General features: G+C 58.0%; 1 protein-coding gene across 13 annotated transcripts in view; it reads left to right on the top strand.

Annotated features, from left to right (window-relative positions):
* Positions 1–17,434, top strand: part of PSD4 (pleckstrin and Sec7 domain containing 4) — a 30,447-nt gene extending 13,013 nt beyond the window's left edge. For 5 of the 13 annotated variants that reach the window (XM_033100890.1, XM_033100897.1, XM_033100898.1 and 2 more), the window contains 16 exons: positions 1,840–2,822; positions 3,804–3,920; positions 4,180–4,261; positions 4,724–5,069; positions 6,994–7,203; positions 7,551–7,631; positions 7,822–7,934; positions 8,073–8,131; positions 8,211–8,300; positions 8,768–8,811; positions 9,090–9,250; positions 10,193–10,263; positions 10,345–10,493; positions 10,915–11,059; positions 11,251–11,394; positions 12,805–13,062. In XM_033100890.1, coding sequence (XP_032956781.1) covers positions 1,840–2,822; positions 3,804–3,920; positions 4,180–4,261; positions 4,724–5,069; positions 6,994–7,203; positions 7,551–7,631; positions 7,822–7,934; positions 8,073–8,131; positions 8,211–8,300; positions 8,768–8,811; positions 9,090–9,250; positions 10,193–10,263; positions 10,345–10,493; positions 10,915–11,059; positions 11,251–11,394; positions 12,805–13,062 — 3,053 coding nt within the window. Of the gene's footprint in view, positions 1–1,839; positions 2,823–3,803; positions 3,921–3,960; positions 4,081–4,179; positions 4,262–4,723; positions 5,070–6,993; positions 7,204–7,550; positions 7,632–7,821; positions 7,935–8,072; positions 8,132–8,210; positions 8,301–8,767; positions 8,812–9,089; positions 9,251–10,192; positions 10,264–10,344; positions 10,494–10,914; positions 11,060–11,250; positions 11,395–12,804; positions 14,940–17,289 lie in introns of those variants that run through there. The other 8 variants (XR_004422467.1, XM_033100891.1, XM_033100888.1 and 5 more) reach the window with 8 other exon arrangements.
* The last annotated feature ends 830 nt before the right edge of the window (positions 17,435–18,264 follow it).

Genomic DNA, 18,264 nt, shown 5'->3' with positions numbered 1-18,264 from the left:
TCCGCCTGGACCTGCAAAGCTGCAGAGAGAACTGGGCGTGGTATTTCTGCGTGCACAACTGGCCCAGCCCCCTCCCTGGCGCTCAGACCCATTTCCGTTTTACAAGCTGTGTACTAGCTTACTCCATCTTATCCTCTCATTTTACAGACGAGGAAGCAGGTGGGGTTTCTGAGCAGACTCAGTGGCTGGTCAGTTGTAGTTAGGATTTGAGTCCAGTCTGTGAGCCTCAGATGAGGACGTTGAGCGGGTCCTCCAGTCTCCTCTGCACCCAGCTGCTCCTGAGAGTGGGAACCCTCATGAGCGTTTTTTGGCTGCTGGCCTGGCAGGAGCACCTAGGGACAGCTCTGCCTTCCGGGTGTTGGGCTTCCTGGGAGGAATGTGGTTGCCTCAAGGGCAGCCTGGCCCTTGGGTCATAAGGTTCGGATTCTGTTGGCTCTTCAAGGTCAGGCTCCCCAAGCCTTCAGGGAGGTTGTTGAGCCTGCTGGGCTCCTCCTTACCATCCCTCCTCCTCATTGTCACAAACACCTTTGAGTGCTGGCTGGCGGGTGAGTCCTAGGGGACAGTTGGATCTGAGGGACTCCTCACAGGGAGTTTGTGACCTCCCGGGAAGTTTAGTGGTGGGAAGAACAATGCTGGAAGAGCCGTCTTCCCCAAGCTCCGAGTGCTCTCCTCTCTGGTCTCCAGAAAAAAGCTGCTGCAGCTTACCCACACTCCCCTCCACTCCCGGAGGGACCCTGTTCTCATGGGAGGGCCTAATCCACATCTGGTGTAGAAGCAGCACGGACCTGTGCACATACCCTCGCTCAGAAGGACTTGTTTGCAAAGATGGACATGTGGCACTCCCTCTTAGAAACTTGCAGGATGCCGTGCCCCCTTCCCTGCCCACCATGCCCACTCCCTTATTGGCATCTGAACCTTTCCTGTCACGCAAGGGGGTGATGTTGTGTCGTCCAGACAGAATGCACTGACCCACAGGGACGCTCCAAAGGCCAGACACGTTCAGATGCAGGTGGGGGGTGTAGAGGAAGGAGGACCCATTGAGAAGGGGTCCGGGAGGGAACAGCTCAGCCTAGGGAACCCGTGTTCAGGTCCCCGTAAACCGGGTGCTTCTCCCCTGTGCCCTCATCTCCTAAATGGAGTTGTTTTCCTAGTGTTTCGGTACCCTGTGGGCTGGTTGCTCAAGGAGGCTGCAGTGGGGACATGCCACCTGCTCCCACTTGGTCACCCAGTGGGTGAGCGTCCACTCTCCAGGGGCCCAGGCCCAGCTTAGAGCTTAGTGGGCACCTTGACCTGCTTTCCCTGAACCAAGCTGCCGGCTGTAAAAAAGGACTAGCTGGCTAGCCTAGGGAAGGACGCAGGTCCGAAGGACAGGCGCCTCGGGCAGTGGACATAGGCAGGCTGTGGCCTTCTTTCCTGGGTGCCTGCTTCTCCCGCGGAAGACTGTTCTTCTTCACTCTAGTCTGTGTCTGTCTGGTTGCCACATGCTTTGGTCTGTGTGTCATTGTTGGCTCGCCACTGATTTCACGCTGCTTTAGGCTGCCAATTACCTTCACCCCTCCAATCCAGCTCCCCAAGAGGAGGTCCAATTCAGCCAGTCCATCTTTCTCAGTAAGCCACTTGGTCCACCTTCCGCCCTCAGACGGGTGAGCGGGTGAGATGGTGGAGTCAGAGAGAAAACATGGTGCAGTCCCCCCGCCCGCTGCAGGGCTGTAAAGGACAGTGTCCCCCAGCAGGGGCCATGGACGTGGTAGGCACTCCCAAACTCGTCTGACACACTGGATGTGAGCTCCCAGGGATCACAGCCCTTTGCTGACCTTTATTTGCTTTGGGCACTTCCAGGGCACAGTGGATTCCAGTTGCCCCCGGCCAGCACACCCCCTGATGCCCACCATGGGATTCTGAAGACGGACACTCCTGGGCTTCCACACCCTTGTACTTTGTGGATGATGGGTGATGACAGACTGTCTGAACACCCCAAGCCCATGGGACTTCTTAACATCTGTTTAGAAGATGACGTGCAGCACCCTCCAGGAGTGCACCCAAAGGGAACGCCCGAACCTTCCTGGGAACACACCTGGGCATCTGCCCCCGCTGACCTCACAAGGCCAGGCGCCCCTCCCAGTGGCTCCAATGCAGAGCCCATGGACCTGGGGGCCAGCCCATCCCTGGGGGACCCAAGGCAGAACCAAGGCACGTCCACGCAGGTGGTGTTCTGGGCAGGCATCCTGCAGGCCCAGATGTGTGTCCTGGACCTAGAAGAGGAGCTGGAGAAGACCGAGGGGCTCAGGGCTGGGCTGAGGTCCTGCCTCCCCATGGCCCCTGCGGACTTGCCCCCCTTTTCCTGCAGCCATGCGAGCCCTCGGGACTTGGGCCTGCTCCCCAGTCCACCTGTGGAGGAGGTCTCAGGGGAGGATAGCAGTGGGCCTGACGGCGAGGACCAGGACCTGGTTTGGCCAGGCAAGGGCATGCCGGGCTCCTCCCTGGAGTGGGGTGCTGAGGAGGAGAGTGTGTTCTTTGACAACCCCCTCTTCCTGGAAAGCCCCTGCTCAGACTCTGCTTCTGGGGCCCGCTTCTCCTGGGGGACCCCAGATGCCTGTGCTGCCATGGGGCTTGACAACCCACACACCCTTGAGCCTCCTGTCCTGGCCCCGGGAGATGGGGCGCCATGGGGGCTGGGCGAAGACCCGGATGGCGGGGAAAGCATTGCTGACTCCAGCGGGCACACCACCCCTCCATTCTCTGTGCCCACCTATAGATCCCACTCCTGGGCCGTGGTGGACACCACTGACCAGGCTCCCACAGCACCGCCTGGGGACAGTGAGGTAAGCCAGGCCTGGGAACAGACCCAGGGCTGTGCGTGGGGACACGGACGGCTGGGCCTTGTCCTGCACTCCAGTCACTGGGCCCAGAACACTCTTCAGATGCCAGGGCCTTTGGGAACCCTGGAGTAATAGAGCTGGAAAGCCAGACCAGTGTGGCCTTGGGAACTGTGGTAAATTCTATGCAGGCCATGATGCCAACTGAACACGATGGCCCTTGCGTCCACAGTGTCTCTGTCTCGCCAGCTCTGAGGGCGGTGTCTGAACACTTGGAACTGGCAGCTCCTCCACTTACAGCCTGTTCCCGGCCTTTCTCAGACGCTATCCCTCCTGCCTCCCAACTGTAGCTGCAGGGTCAGCTGCCAAGGGCGACCTCTGCCCCTGATGGGAGATGCCCGAGAGTCCCACCCTGTCTTTTCTTAGCGATTTCAGCATTTTGCTACTTTTAGCTCACCATCTTTTATTCCCTCTCCCCTCCCAGTGTCAGTAGATCAGACCCATATGACAATGGCAGAGGTCCTGGATATCAGCTAGGACAAGTTACAGGGACAAGTGTGGGAGACAGCAGGGAGCACGATTTTCCCAAGGAGGCCTCTGTGAAGAGATAAGGGAACTCCAGATGGCTGAGCAGGGCTGGGACTGTCTGGTCTCCTGGGTCCCAGAGAGCAATGCAGACTTGTTACTCCAAGATCAGAGGGGCTTCTGACTGGCTGGGGTCTCAGTGTGAGTGGGCTCTGGGGCCCTTGGGATCCTCAGAGGGAAGCCTGGGAGCCCCGCCGAGTGCCTAGGGCTGTCACTGTGCCCCCTCCCCCTGCCGCAGCACAGCCCCTCCTTGGGCACAGCCTCTCCTTGGCTGGTGCTGCAGGAGGCAGGGCCACCTGGGAGACTGGCGAGGGAGAAGAATGGCAGAGAAGATGGGTAGTCAGTGGACATTGGCCCAGGAGGCCTCGGTGTGGGACCTGTCCTCCCCTTTCCTTCTCTAAGACTCCTCTGGCAGATGGTCTTAACCCTGCAGTATCCCATGTGGACAAAGCATCGATCTGGGAAAAGGGACCTGTTGGATCTAACCCTGACCCTGCCACCCATCATGTGCAACCTTGGGCAAGTCACCTCACCCTCTGAGCCTCACCTCCATCTGTAAAGAAGGAGTGGGAACCCATGATTTCCAGGGCCTGGCATCAGCACCCCTAGGATGTGGGCCTTCTCTGGCCTAGGACCGTCCTCTGAACTCAGGGCCCAGGCCCGATGGGAGGACAGCAGGGTGGGCTCTGTGTTCACAGTCGTGCTCCCTGCTCTCTGCCTCGACCCCCCTCACCTCTCAGGGCCTCCAGGCCTCACGGACACCCTGTGCCTCTCTCAGCAGGCCCTGCCCAGTGCCGTGGGCTGGCACACAGAACAGGGTCCTTCCTGGCCCAAGGTGCCTCTCATCTCCCAGGACAGAGGTGAGACATACCGTGGGGTCTGGGAAATTGGGTGGTGGGAGGATTTGCATCTGGAGTGGGACAGAGGTCATTCTTGGATCCATGGGTGTCATTAGGGGTCCCATTGTACTGTGTTGGAGCCAGACAGACTTGGGGTTAAATCCTGCTTCTGCCTGTGTGACGTTATCAGGACCGTGGGTTTCAAATACTCACTTTGCAGAGTAAATGAGGAAATATGCAAGAGTGGTTTAGTAAGTCCTAAGCCCTGGTTGCCTCGGGGCTGGAGCCCTGGGAGCTCTATGCAGTCTGCCTCTGCATGTGGGAGGTCACTGCGGGAAGGAGGGACAGGACTTGCCCATCACAGGGAGGAGCCCCACGGAGAGCGCCTGGCGGGTGGGCCCAGAGGACTGTCCTGGCTCTCCAGGATCCTTGGCCTTCAGCCTGCTGTTCACCCTGCCAGCCTCACTCCATGCTCTTCCTCAGGTGACAGACATGCTGAGTGTCCCCAGGAGTCTGCTCCCTGCATCTCAGCCCCTAGTCCCTGGGGGGGCCCAGCCCCTTCCCCAGAGTGTAGCAGCCCTGAGTCTGACAGCAGAGGCCCCGGCTCCAGGCCCAGCTCTGAGTCCTCCCCAGAAGGCAGCCCACGGCCCTGGGGCCAGCAGGCCAGCAGCATTCTGCCCAAGTGGACACCAGATGCTCCCTGCCCGTCCCTCCTGGAGAGAGGTGGGGCAGAGCCGAGTTCCCTGGAGAGAGCAGCTCCAGAGTCTGGGGGTGATGTGAAGAGTGAGGGGGCCAGCCAGCCTGACGTGCACCGGACCTCCACGGAAGGGTGAGTGTGGGACTGGCTGGCTCTGGCTGCTGCTGATGGGTGTGTCTGGGAGGTTCCTGTCTAGGAGCATGATAAGTGCACACTGGGACTGAACACACCCATGTCAGTTAAGCCAGGCTATCTGCCCGGCCACCAGCAAGGTTCTGAGGGAGACGGGAGGGCTTGAAAGCACCAGAAACCAAAGAACAGACAGTCACACGTGTGCCGAGGCAGGGCACTGCGAGACCTGTCCAAGGCTGGACAGCACGGGGGCAGTGCCCAGAGAGATGGCAGTCATGCCAGATAGGTGTGGGGCGTGGGAGGTCAGAGCTTGTGACGTGGGGTCACATATGCTATGAGTCTGAGGACGTGTCCGGGAGAAACTCGTGCCAGAGCCTGGGCCCAGGGTGCTGACTCAGATCTCAGGAAGCCAGAACACCAAGGGGGTTTGACTGGGACCAAGGGATAGGGTCTGGGGCACAGGTGGGACCAGGCCAAGTGGGGAAGCAGCTGAGGTCTGCCCCCCAGATGCTGCATGGAAACGTCAGCCACTGGGGTCTCCACATGGGGAGGGGCTTTCTTGGGCTGGCTGACGAGGGGTCACCTGATGCTGCAGTGACTGCAGGGTCAACCCCACTCCCATTGCAGTGTCCCTGGCTGGTGGCACAGAACCCATCAGTGTCAGGATCAAAGAGCTGTCCTCCTCGTGCGTCTGGAAAACTGTTTTCTCTGGAGACAGCTGTTCAGAGGCAGGGTCATCAGAGGGGTCTCTCTGTATCTAGACCCAGAGTGTTCGTAGTACCAAAATTAAAGTTAATTCAGCCCACGATGAAATAAGTAAATCCTCCTAAAATGAGACCCATACTTTGAGTAAATGATATGCTAAATATTCTATAAATGAATTTACTTAATCTTATATTTAATATAATATTGGAGGTTTAATTTTCCTTGCACGAGCTTGCCCAATGAGAGGCTTTCATTCACACTTGACTTTCACAGTGAGATCATAAAGGTCTTTCTGATTTTATTTTAATAGCAGCTTTACTGAGATGAATTTACATACTGTACAGTTCACTCATTTGAAATGTGTAATCACATGACAATTTATTTTTGTTTAGTGCTTTTCCCCCCAAAGTGCCTCTCCATCTAGACACCATTATAGTAACGACACTAACCGACAAGGTCATTTTTGTAAAAGTGTTTCAGGGCTTCGTCAGCTGATCACCCAGACAGTTCTCTCTCGAGGGGATGCATGTGTCATCCTCACATCCCGCTCTCCATTGCTCACTGGATGTGTGCCCCAGCTCCTCCCCTAGCTGGCTTTCCAGGTGGTTCCTGGTCTCACCGCATCACTTTCATGGACTTCGTGAAATCGTAGGGACTTTTTAAACAAGATTTGTAATTTTGCTGTTCAGTTAGCTTCCATTATGTTTGCTCTGCCTTGCTGGGTGTGTCTGAGTCTCAGGACGCAGTGAGAAGTTACCGGCAAGGACACTGACCCCGTCAGGCCAGAGCCGGATGTGTTAAGTGGAGAGGGCAGTCTGTCAGTGAGCATTCTCGTACTATGATTTCTGCTTCTGTACACAATTGCTCACTATGGCAGTGTGGACAATGAGCATCCAGTAGACAAGCGTGCCTGGTTGTGATGTCACAGGGCAAACTGAAGGGTTGAGTAGAAACGGGACGTGGGGACTTCTGAGGTCATGTGTCTGTGGGGCTCGCCAGCTCACTTGTGTCCCGCAGTAAGGCCCTTTACCACAGTACAGAAGGGAAAGGCTGGAAGCCACCTGAAGCTCGTCTAACTTCCCATTCTTGCCTCCTCCACATGCCTTTCTCGGCTCCAGATCTAGCAGTGAGGGCTGGAGCTGGAGGGCGGGGACGGGCAGGCAGGTACCCTGAGGGCCGCTCCACGACTTGACCAAGAACCCTTTCATGTCCATCCAAGTGGGAGTCTGATGACACCGATGGACTTTCCCAGGCTTCCTGAGAGCCCCATGTCCCACGTGCAGCCCCCAGAGGAAGGCCAGAGGCCACAGGCTGGAGACAAGCTGGCTAATGGCATCGGGACCAACAAGCTGGCCTGGGACCTGGCCTCTCGCCTCTATCGCCTAGAGGGCTTCCGGAAGTCGGAAGTGGCAGCCCACCTGCGGAAAAAGTAAGTGTCTCTGAGCCTGAGCAAGGCCAAGGGTGAGGCAGGACAGACTTCCTCCACTGGCCACCCCTCCCTATCCCTGTGTCCCTCCAGCTGACCTCTTACCCCATCATGCCTGTTCTGGTATCACCCTTCTCATACCCTTGACCCAGCTTACAGCCACTGGACTGGCGACTTGGCCTCTCTGCCCTGATCCCACGTATCTCTCCTACCCAGCAGACCAGACCCTGGTTGATCCTTGCCCTCTCAGCCCCCTGGACCCACCTGTCAGGCCTTGGGATGTGTGCAGACTTTGGGGCCCCTCTGTACCTGTGGCCCCAGCCCAGCCCTGACCCCACTTCCCTCTGCAGTGATGACCACAGCAGGGCTGTGGCTCAAGAGTACCTGTCCTTCTTCCAGTTTGGAGGTCAGAGCCTGGACCGTGCCCTCCGGTAATGCTCTGCCCTCTGGGGGTGGGCTGTGGGCCTAGGCCTCACCCTCCAGTTATGCTCCGCCCTCTGGGGAGTGGGGGGTGGGCTTGGGCCATGCCCTCCGGTAGCGGTAGCGCTCTGCTCTCTCTGGGGTTGGCTGCGGGTGACTGGGCTAGCAGCCCACCGCGGCCTGACTCTGGCCTCCGTGCAGGGGCTTCCTCCAGGCCCTGGTGCTCAGTGGGGAGACCCAGGAGCGGGAGCGAGTCCTGTACCAGTTTTCCAGACGCTTCCACCACTGCAACCCTAGGCTCTTCTCCTCAGTAGGTAGGAGGACAGGGCCCCTGGGTACTGTGGTTTGTTTGGGGGACTGTGAGAACCCTAGCATTTGGGGGTTACCCCACCCAGTGCGGGCAGAGGAAATGCGGGGTCTGGTTGCAGCAGCTTTCTCTCCACTCGGGGCAGACTCGGTCCACACCTTGACTTGCGCCATCATGCTCCTGAACACTGACCTGCACGGACAGGTGAGAGGGTGGGGAGGCCGGGTGGGTCCCAGATTGGCTGGCTGGGGGGTGCCAACTGTCCTTGTCTCCACGACCACAGAACATTGGGAAGAGCATGAGCTGCCAGGAATTCATCAGCAACCTGAATGGCCTGCAGGATGGTGGGAACTTCCCCAAGGAGCTGCTGAAGGTGTGACGCCCACTCGGGCCTGGCCCTGCCTAAATGGCCTTGAGGGACAGGGCCTGTTTGGTGGAGGGACTGAAGCGTCTGCTGGGGTCTGTTAGTGTGTGCACGTTCTGTTCCCGGTGCCCACCCTGGACCTACTGAACCAGACTCTGGGGCTGGGCCTGAATGGCCTTGAACTTCCAGACCTTCCCACTCTGTCAACTCCCTCCAAGCAGGATGGCATGTGGCTGATTTCATTTCCCTTCAGAGAACTAGTTCAGTCCTCACTCAGCTCAGGCTGGGGCGACAACCGCTGTGGTCATCTTGTGTCTCCAGCTCCCCACACAGTGCCTGGAGCTCAGCAAATGCTCCATAAGTTGTCACGTGTGTGGGAAGCGCAGATGGGCTCCTTCGTGCTCAAGGGAGGAGAGCAGACCCCCTCCATCAGAGGGAGTTGGGCTCCTCCGTCCACCTCTTTGCTTCTGTTCCAGGGCCTGTACTGGTCTATCCGAAGTGAGAAGCTGGAGTCCGCGGTGTAAGTGAGAGCCCTCCCCAGCCCTCCAGGACTCTGGGCAGTGCCCCTCAGAGTGGGGTGGGGCCAGTCTCAGAGTGGGTACAGCCCAGGTGACACCTGGGGGTGCTGGAGGCGGAGGCTTGGGGGCATGACAGGAACTGATGGGTTGGCTTCAAAGGACTCCTGGGTGCCCTGGGGTGTGGCTCCCCAGCAAGACAGAGGGTGGGGTTGCTGAGGCAGTGGGCACCTCCAGGTGGCCTCTGCACAGTCAGTACCCCAGCCAGATTCTCTGTGGCCAGGGATGAAGAAGATGCGGCCAGACCCGAGGAGGCCCAGCTGAGTACCCTGGCTGGCAAGATGAGGAACCCCTTCCTCCAGCTGGCCCACGACTCCACAGTGCCCACGTACAAGCAGGGCATTCTGGCTCGAAAGATGCATCATGACGCAGATGGCAAGAAGAGTGGGTGTCTGCTGTTGTGTGGGGCCTTTGTGTGGGGAGGGTGTGGGGGGCAGCACTGCTCAGGGACACCTGCTGTGTGAACAGTCGAGGACAGGCAGCCCACGTTCCTTCCTTGACGGTGACCGTGTGCTGTGTAAGGTGCCCTGGGGGAGGGGGCGTGTGCAGACACAAGAGGGGCCTAGTGTTTCTATCCTCAGAGCCCTGTGGCGAGGCAGGGTCTGATTGGTATCTGGGAGCTAGGTCAGGTATGGGACGTGGAACGGGGTTTTGTTTGGGGTGGGATGTGGGGGGCAGGATGGTTACGGCGTCTGGGAAACAGTGGGATCAGGGCTGAACCTTACTGGGTCTGGGTATTGGAAGTTGAGCAGAGGGCGTCCCCCACAGAGAGGAGCAGGCAGTTTGCTGCAAACATGGGGTATGTGAAAGAGAATGGTGGGAGATGCACAGAGCTGCACTGCTGAAGACTGGAGGCTTTAGAGCAGGGAAGTCATGGAGTCCCAAATGGGACTGGTGGACACCAGCCAGGGAGTGAGCATTCCACCGGCCTGAGCGAGGCCAGGGCTCACCACAGGGGGACCGCCTTCTCCTGCCCAAGGGCATGAGCCCAAGGGGTGGGTTTACAAAGTGGAGGTCATCTTGCAGAGGGACCAGAATGATGTCTGAGCAGGGCTGTGCTTGTGGATGGGTAGGGGTGTCCGGAGAGGGGACGGCCTGCCTGAAAGTCACATGTGGTGTAAACAGTTCTAGTCTGTTTTGGTTTCCACATGACTGCCTGTGTGTGAGCTATGGTCCGTGCCTGTTTGTGACTGTGTGTGTTTTTGCATCTGTGTGTTTATGTGCACCTGGGTGCTGGGGGGCTGGAGCTGGTGTGAGGGGTGGGTGGGGGGCCTGGGGGTGTCTGGGTGGGGTGCCCCCACCCACCTGTGTGCTCTCCTGGAGCAGCGCCATGGGGCAAGCGCGGCTGGAAGATGTTCCACACCTTGCTTCGAGGGATGGTCCTCTACTTCTTGAAGGTAGGAAGGGGGTACACGCCCAGATGGGCGGGTGGGCAGCTGATGAACAGCTCTTTCCTGAGCCGCTGTGCCCTGTGGCAGGGAGAGGACCAGGGCCTGGAGGGGCAGATGGTGGACGAGCCCGTGGGGGTGCACCACTCACTGGCCACACCAGCCACCCACTACACCAAGAAGCCACACGTCTTCCAGCTGCGGACTGCCGACTGGCGTCTCTACCTCTTCCAGGCACCGTGAGTCGGGGTGGGAAGCAAGCAGAAGAGCCCCAGCTTCCCATCCCTGAGCCCTGCTCACCTCTGGTGGCTTCTGGCCTTGCCCTGCTGGAGCTGCCAGTTGACCACAAACCCCAGACGGGCAGTGAGAAGGGTGCCGCTGCCCACGCTGCCTGTGGTCCGTGTCCTTGCAAGCCCACACCAGCCTCCCAGTCCAGGCAGTCACTAGCAGTTGTCATGCTTTGACATTTGATGTGAAATCTGTTACCTTCCCTGATTTTCCTCTTTGGTGGATGAGCAAGGCCACCGGCACAGGTCACCCTCTCTGCCAGCTTCAGGGTTCTGGGTTCTGAGCTGCTGTGAGAACACGAGAGGTGGGGGGTGGGAACCGGCGACAGCTCCCACTCCAGGGCCCGGGGACCCAGGGCCTCTTCATCTGCAGCACTGCGAAGGAGATGAGTTCCTGGATCGCACGCATCAACTTGGCCGCGGCCACGCACTCAGCACCTCCCTTCCCCGCTGCTGTCGGCTCCCAGCGCAGATTCGTGCGGCCGATCCTACCCGCGGGCCCGACCCAGAGCTCCCTGGTACGGCCTTGGGGTGGGAGGCAGCACGGCGGGAGGGTACAGGATGGGGCGCGGGGTGTAAACCGACCTAGAACAGAAGCGCGTGGCTGCGCACCTGGCCTAGGGAGGGGGTAGGGGCTGCTGAACCGGGGAGGGGTCAGGACAGCTTCTCCCACCGTCCCCCACCCTCAACCCCCCTCCCCCGCTCCCAGGAGGAGCAGCATCGATCCCACGAGAACTGCCTGGATGCCGCCTCCGATGACCTGCTGGATCTGCAAAGGAACTTCCCGGAGCGGCGGGGCCGCAGCCGCGAGCTAGAGGAGTACCGCCTGCGGAAAGAATACCTGGAGCATGAGGTGAGGTGCTGGCTCACGTCCTCCCCCTTGTGGCCGCTCCCAGCCCTGCAACCTGCGCTCTCGGGCCGCTTGGGGCGTGAGGTGCTTGTGTGCGCGCAGGGTGTGTGTCCTCGTGTTCCGGAGGACAAGCAGCCGCTTGTCTGAAACACTCTTAGGGACTTTACTTTCATAGTTTTTTTCCTCCTAAGTTGAACGAAAAAACTCTTAGCTGAATTATTTCTCCGAATGCCTATCTAATAGTAACAGTCTGTATTACTTGCCTGGATTACTTTGTTAAAATATCTAACAACTCGGGGGTAGGGACTATGGTCCTCATTTTATAGATGAGGAAACCAAGGCACGGAGAGATCAAACAAGTGGTCCTGCCTGATAAATTTACGTGCTACTCCAGTCATTTGCAGTCTTGAGTAAGAAATGGCCGTTATTAGCTCTGTGACCCATGCTGGGACGTTTTATCCCCATTCCCCCCTCAAGTTCTGCTTTGGCCTGACACCAGTCACGTTCTGGGACCTGAGCAGGAGGGGTAGGTGAGGGGCAGTGTGACAACAGAGGGGTCAGAGGCTATCCAGAGGCAGAGAAGGGAGCATCCGTGTTGCCTGCTGGCTGTGCCCACTGAACCTTGGGACTGCCCTCTCCTTTCCTGGCTGTTGCTGTCCTGTGCCCCACCTGACCTCCCAGCCTGGGATGATGACCCAGTGGGACGGAGGGAGGGAAAGCACTGAGCAAACTGGGAAGCAGATCTGGGGGATGCTCGTGACCGAGGCCTTCGGAGTGTGGAGCAGATGAGCGCAGTTCTCGTCACACTCTCCAAATGCCGGTTGACAAAATGCTGTTCAGGGCAGACAGCCGCCGTCTATGCGCAGTGCTGCACAGATCTCAGGCCTGCTGGGCCATGGATCTCTCAGTGTCTGGGAGCTGTTACTGTGTTTCCCCGAAAATAAGACCTAACCAGAAAATAAGCCCTAGCATGATTTTTCAGAATGCTCGTAATATAAAATAACCCCTAATGCGTCTTTTGGAGCAAAAATTAATATAAGACCCAGTCTTATTTTCGGGGAAATACAGTAGGGCTTATTTTATATTACGAGCATCCTGAAAAATCATGCTAGGGTTTATTTTCCGGTTAGGTCTTCGTTTCAGGGTAACACAGTAGTTCCAGCACTACGCCATGTGGGCTGCTCATATTATAATCCTGTCCAGGGGCAGCAGGTCTGTGACACACCTTGCTGTGTTCTGTAGAAGCTGTTTGCTCAGGCACAACACAGACACTAGCCGTCGATCCAGCTTTCTTTCTGCAGAAGTCCTTATCGCCATAGCTCCCTGTGCACCTGAGCTATCTGTCCCTCTCAACTCCAGCCTCCTCCCCTCCTGGAGCCAGGTGGTGCTAAGGTGGGGGTGCCTGTGTTGCAGAAAACTCGCTATGAGATGTATGTGCAGCTGCTGGTGGCCCGTCTACATTGCCCCTCGGATGACCTGGACCTGTGGGAGGAGCAGCTAGGGAGGGAAACTGGAGGCATGCAGGAACCCAAACCCAGCCTGAAGAAATCCCACTCCAGCCCGTCCCTGCAGCAGGACGAGGCCCCCACCACAGCCAAGGTGAAGCGCAACATCTCAGAGCGTCGGACCTACCGGAAGATCATCCCCAAGCGGAACCGCCATCAGCTGTGAGGCAGTCACCGCACAGACTGGCTCTGCGCTGGTGCACACCTGGGATGAACCCTGTGGGGAGCCCGTCAGGGGCCCAGGGTGAGGCGAGGCCCCTCCCTCCCTGCTGAAGGGCAGCTTCCTGCTCTGAGCTTTCCAGATACTGCTGTGCCTGCGCCCTCCATGGCAGGTCCTCGGCTGCCCCAGGCCCTGGACACTCCCGAGGTGGGAGGGAAGTCAAGGATTTGGTTGCACTCCTGGAGTTTGCCCATGTCACCCTCCACCCGTCTAGAATCCAGAGTGGCCCTGGTTCCTGGGCCTGGGGGCAGCTCGGCACTTGTTTGAGACTCAGCATAGTGGGCCCTGAGCTTCCAGGAGAGCCTGGGCATCAGCGGCCACGAGGACGGTCTTGCTCTGGGAATCAGGTGACCTTCTGGGCGAGGCCCTGGAAGACCACAGCCAGCCTCTTGTGGCTGAGGGAGCAGCGTCACTCAGGCTTCCCATGGAGGGGACAGCTTTCTCGGCAGGACCCAGTGAGGCTGAGCTGGGACCTGGGCCTTTGTTTCCTCTTCTGAACTACCATGGTCCCTGCGTGCCAGCAGCAAATGGGAGAGGCCCTACCTCCCATGCCCAATTGCCAATCAACAGAGCAGAGCCAAAAGCTGAAAGGTGGGGGCTCCAGAGCTCTGCAGGAAGCCCTAGAACAAGGGGCCTTTGTGTCCCCAGAGCCAGAATGGAGATTCAGACCCCTGGGGAGGCCCAGACCCCCTCCCACACACCCCATCCCTTAAAGCTCCATTCCTCAAGGCCACCAGGCCCCCTGGGGGCCCCTTCCCTCCTGCCCTCCCCAGGCGGGAAGTCCCCTTGAGCTGCCCTCTGGCTGCTCCCAACTGGGCGTACTGTGGAGGGGGATGGCATTCAGGACACTTGGATCTGAGGCTGTGCCTGTGGGAAGGAGGCTGGACTGAGGAGCAGCCACCATTGTTTCTGTTCACCCAAGTGTGCCTGCAGGCTGCCCGCCAAGTGGGGCCTCTCTGCTGCCCACCTGCCGCCTGCTGGCTGATGCACTGCCTCTGCAGCTTTCCTGCCGGCCCTCCTCCCGTCCTTGCTTGTAACCAGCCCTGGGACCTGGAACTCCACCAAGAGGGTCTGGCCCTTGGGGGACGTGAGAGGTGTCTGACCAGGGACTGGGGCTGCGCAATGCACCCAATGGGTATGTAATAAATACAGAGCCGTGAAAGAGGAAGTGTGCACGAGTGTGTGGGGAGGGGAGGATCGGGCAGCTGGGGCCGCCTGCAGGGAGCAGGCTGCCTTCCCTGTGCCCTGCGGGCACACGTGTGTCTGCATGTATGTGTGTGTGTGTGTGTATGCATGTGTGTAGAGCACTGTTCGTGTGCAGGAGTGACACAGACTGTCAAAGCTGGAGGGGACCTCAGAATCATTTATTCACCCACTCCTTCATTGAGTTATTTCACAAATCTTGGCCACTTTTCATGGGCCAGTATTAGGGGACCCAAAAATGAACGGAACATGTCCCTGACACACCAGAGGTGACAGTGCTGCCCTCTGTTTCCCAGCTGTTGGCACACAGGCACACTCATTTTGCTGGGACGGCAAGCTAAAGACATGTTCCTACCTGTGCCCAGGGCTTTGGTCTGTGGTCTGGGTCCAGGGCAGGGCATGCGCTCCTAGGGCCTCCTGGGTAGCTGTGTGTGCAGTTCACGTAACAGCCCAGCAGCAACCGACTGCACTACTGAGGTGGACGTGACTTGGCCCAGGACTGATGCTTACCTCTCGGTGGCCTTGGGTGAGTTATTGGCCCCCACTGGCCACGTAGCCTTATTTGTAAAACTGGAATAAAGCCAGAGGTTTGTGTGCATGCGTGCATGTGTAACACTCGATGCTTCTTTGCTCATGTACGACTGGCACCTCTCTTCATCTGGGCATGCGAGGCCTGCAGCGCCAGGGATGGTGGCTGCCAGGCGCCCTGCTGAGCCTGCAGCCTAGGCTGGCAGACTGTGTTGTTGTGCTGCAGTTATGACAGGTGGCCACTGGGTGGCGGGCTTGCATCTTTCTAGCTCAGAGAGGCCCAGGTGTCCCGCTGCCTCCTGGGCTCCCTGGGCGCAGGTCAGGCTGTCCCGACATCGCTAGAACCAGGAGTGGCCTAGGCCCGGCCTGCCACATCCGGACACGTCTCTACCACACAGAGGGAGGGACTTTAGCATCTTCATGCAGATGAAAGCAAAAAAGTTTCTGGAGCCTTATGGGGCGAGGCTGGAAGCTCCCACAGAATTGTCCCAGGTTATCTACGAAAGAGAAAATAGCCCCAATCCTGGGTGTGGGGCAGGTCAGACCCACAGGCCTAGATCTGACCTGCTTGCCTCCCCACCCCCTTTCCTACGGGCTATGGGTTGGTCCATCACTGCAGGAGCGGACAGCACAGGTTTTGGAGATGAGCTTGGGATCCAGGGCCCTATGCCGCTCACCATTACCTTTCCTGCTCGGGCTGGCTTTGTGCTGATGGCAGCATTTGTCTGTTATTTGCCAGGCACCAGGGAAGAGTAGCCGGTCACTAAGGCCCAGGCCTGGGTGCATCCTCTGGGGGCTCAGACTCAGATGCAGACAACAGGTGGGGTGTGTCCGAGTTGGAAGGAGCTGGGCTGCAGGGTGGAGGGAGGCGATGAGGGGGGCTGAGGCCAAATGGGAAGGGACCTCGCATGCAGCTCAGGGTTGGTTCTGAATGTGGCTGGAGAGCATCTATGCTCTTAGTGCAACTCTTCTATAAGTAAAAATAAAAAAAATGAAAAGGGGAAAGAGACAGTGGCTTGGAACCTCAGGATAAGCTGGCAATCCCACACCTGGCCCGCCTCCGCCCTGTCCTCCAGGTGCTCGCTCTAAGAGGTTTCCTGAAGGCCAGGCTCCCTGCGATCACTCCTCCCCCTGCCCTCTGCCTCCAGCCCTTCCTGGTGCCCATGCCCTCACCGTTAGCAAGGGCTTGTACCTTTACCTGTCTGTTTCTCATCCCTCCTCCTGCCTGCACCTATCTGCGTTGCTGAGACTCAGCCTGCCTGCTCTGCTGCCAAGTCTGTGTCCCTCAGGGGTCCCGGCTGTGTCCATGGGCCTACTGTGTACCCCCTTCATTATCTTGCTTTGTGAATGCCTTCAGGTGTCACCACCATGAAGGGAAAGGTGGTCTTTCCAGCTGTCTCCTTCCCTCACCTAACTCCTGGCTCCTGCTCATACCTTGCAAACTGGCTTCCGCCAGACCCTCCCTAAAATGCCACCACCAGAGAGGGGCCACTGACGAACTTTCATCATCAGATCCAGTGTCTTCTCAGCCCTCAGCCCATCCCCTCTTGGTGACCTTCGGCCCTATCGGCCACATGAGCTGTCTGAGCTGCACAAGACTAGTGTGATGTGGCCTCGGCAGCGGGCCCTGGAGTTGATGGCCTGGGAGCGGTCCCCGCTGTCCCTTACATCTGGCCAGTTACTTAGCCTCCTGTGCTGCAGTTTGCTTTTCTCTGTGAAAGGGAATGATAACACTGCTTATGTCACAGGGCCCTTGGAGTATTAGGTAGAGCTGTGCATGTAAACGTCCAGGAACAATGCGGGCGCGGGAGGAAAATGGGCAGGCCAGCTGGCAGCACACAGCCTCTGGACCTTGGCTTGGGCTCCACCCTCGGACATGTGAGTCCTCTTCCAGTCTGGTGTCTGTACTCAAGTCACAAGTCTCAACTCAGATGGGCTTTAGCAGGAAAGGACCTTGATTGGTTCCAGTAACAAGACAAACTGCGTGCAAGTGAGGCTTACTTACCCCAGGGCTCCTAGGCCAATGAGGCAGGAGCCGCCTCCTGGTCCAAGATAGCCCAGCAGCTCCCAAGACCCCCTCTTCTGGGCACAAATCCAGCACACAGACAATATCTGCTCCATCGGGATTGCAGACGCACATCCAGGAACAGTTTTTTGAGCAGCCTACCGTGGGCCATGTGCCCATCTCTGAGCCAATCACTAGGGCCAAGGGCTTCAGCCAGTCAGAGCCCATCTTCTGAGATGGGAGTAGGGTGGGGAGGAGACAAAACCATCGAAGGATAGGGACTGGGACCAGCTGTGGAGAAATTCTGAGTCCTACTAGGAGCGGGAAGGGGAGAAGCCACAGACATCCAGAGGCCTCCTCCAGGAAGCCTTCCTTGAGCCCTCCTCCCAGTTACTATCTATCACACCAAGTCTGTAACTCCTTTTCCCATTTCCCAGGAGAAGAGTCAGGCTGGTTTCCACTACATCGCCAGGGCTGTGTTCGGGACCTGACACCTCGACTTGAAAACCATGAGCCTCAAGCTTGGTCCTCCCCAGTCCCCAGCACTTCTGTCCTGCATGTTTGTTTTCTGTCTTTGCTCTCAGACCCACAGGTCTGGCTGCCTGCAAGGCGCTGGGAAGCTGCGCGGGACTCTCCTAAACTGAGCCTTCCATCCCATCTCTGCTCTGACTCTCAGACGCGCAGTTATAAATGCCTGCAGGACTTGGCCCCTCAATAAATCCTCCTGGAAATAATCAATTTCTGGACAGATGTTACTTATGACACCTAAGTCTGAGCTAGGTGGCGTCTCCTCCCAACCCCTGTCTGTACTGATTCTGTGACAGCTCGCCTACCACTTTGACAGACAGCACACCAGGACGGTGAGGACACTGGAGCCAGACAGGCCTTCTGTTCTCTGATCTCTTTGTCCCCATCTGGTGTGACAGGCACAGGGTTGGGAGGTACATGCACAGAGAATCAAGGACTCCCTCATCCAGCAAAAGAGCCCGCAACCGGACAGCCCTTTCACCTGGCCACCGAGACTCAGGGCCCATGTGCAGTCCCCACACTGTGTCACTTCGGTCCTGAGGCTCTGTCTCCTGTTTGTACTTTGCTGATTTACTGCGCTCCCTGTGAGCTGTCCCAAACTCCCTATGGAATAACGTGGGGAATGCATTAATATTTACGATAACATAAACAGAATGTCAATGTGTGTGTGTGTCCTAGGAGGGACATTCCTAAAGCGCAAGGACCATGTCTGTTTGTACAGCGCCTGGCACGGTGTCACACTGAGGCTTAACAAATGAGTTCTGGTGAAGACGAGAAAGGAGCTGGCTGCACAAAGATACAGAGGTGTAGCCCTCCAGCTGGGCCTCATCCAAATCCCTGAGCAATGGCCACCCTCCGCCCACCTCACTCTGGCCGACACACGC

This window comes from Rhinolophus ferrumequinum (assembly GCF_004115265.2).
Source record: "Rhinolophus ferrumequinum isolate MPI-CBG mRhiFer1 chromosome 13 unlocalized genomic scaffold, mRhiFer1_v1.p Super_scaffold_3, whole genome shotgun sequence".
NCBI classification, from domain to species: domain Eukaryota; kingdom Metazoa; phylum Chordata; class Mammalia; order Chiroptera; family Rhinolophidae; genus Rhinolophus; species Rhinolophus ferrumequinum.
This window is presented reverse-complemented; position numbering and strand designations above follow the sequence as displayed.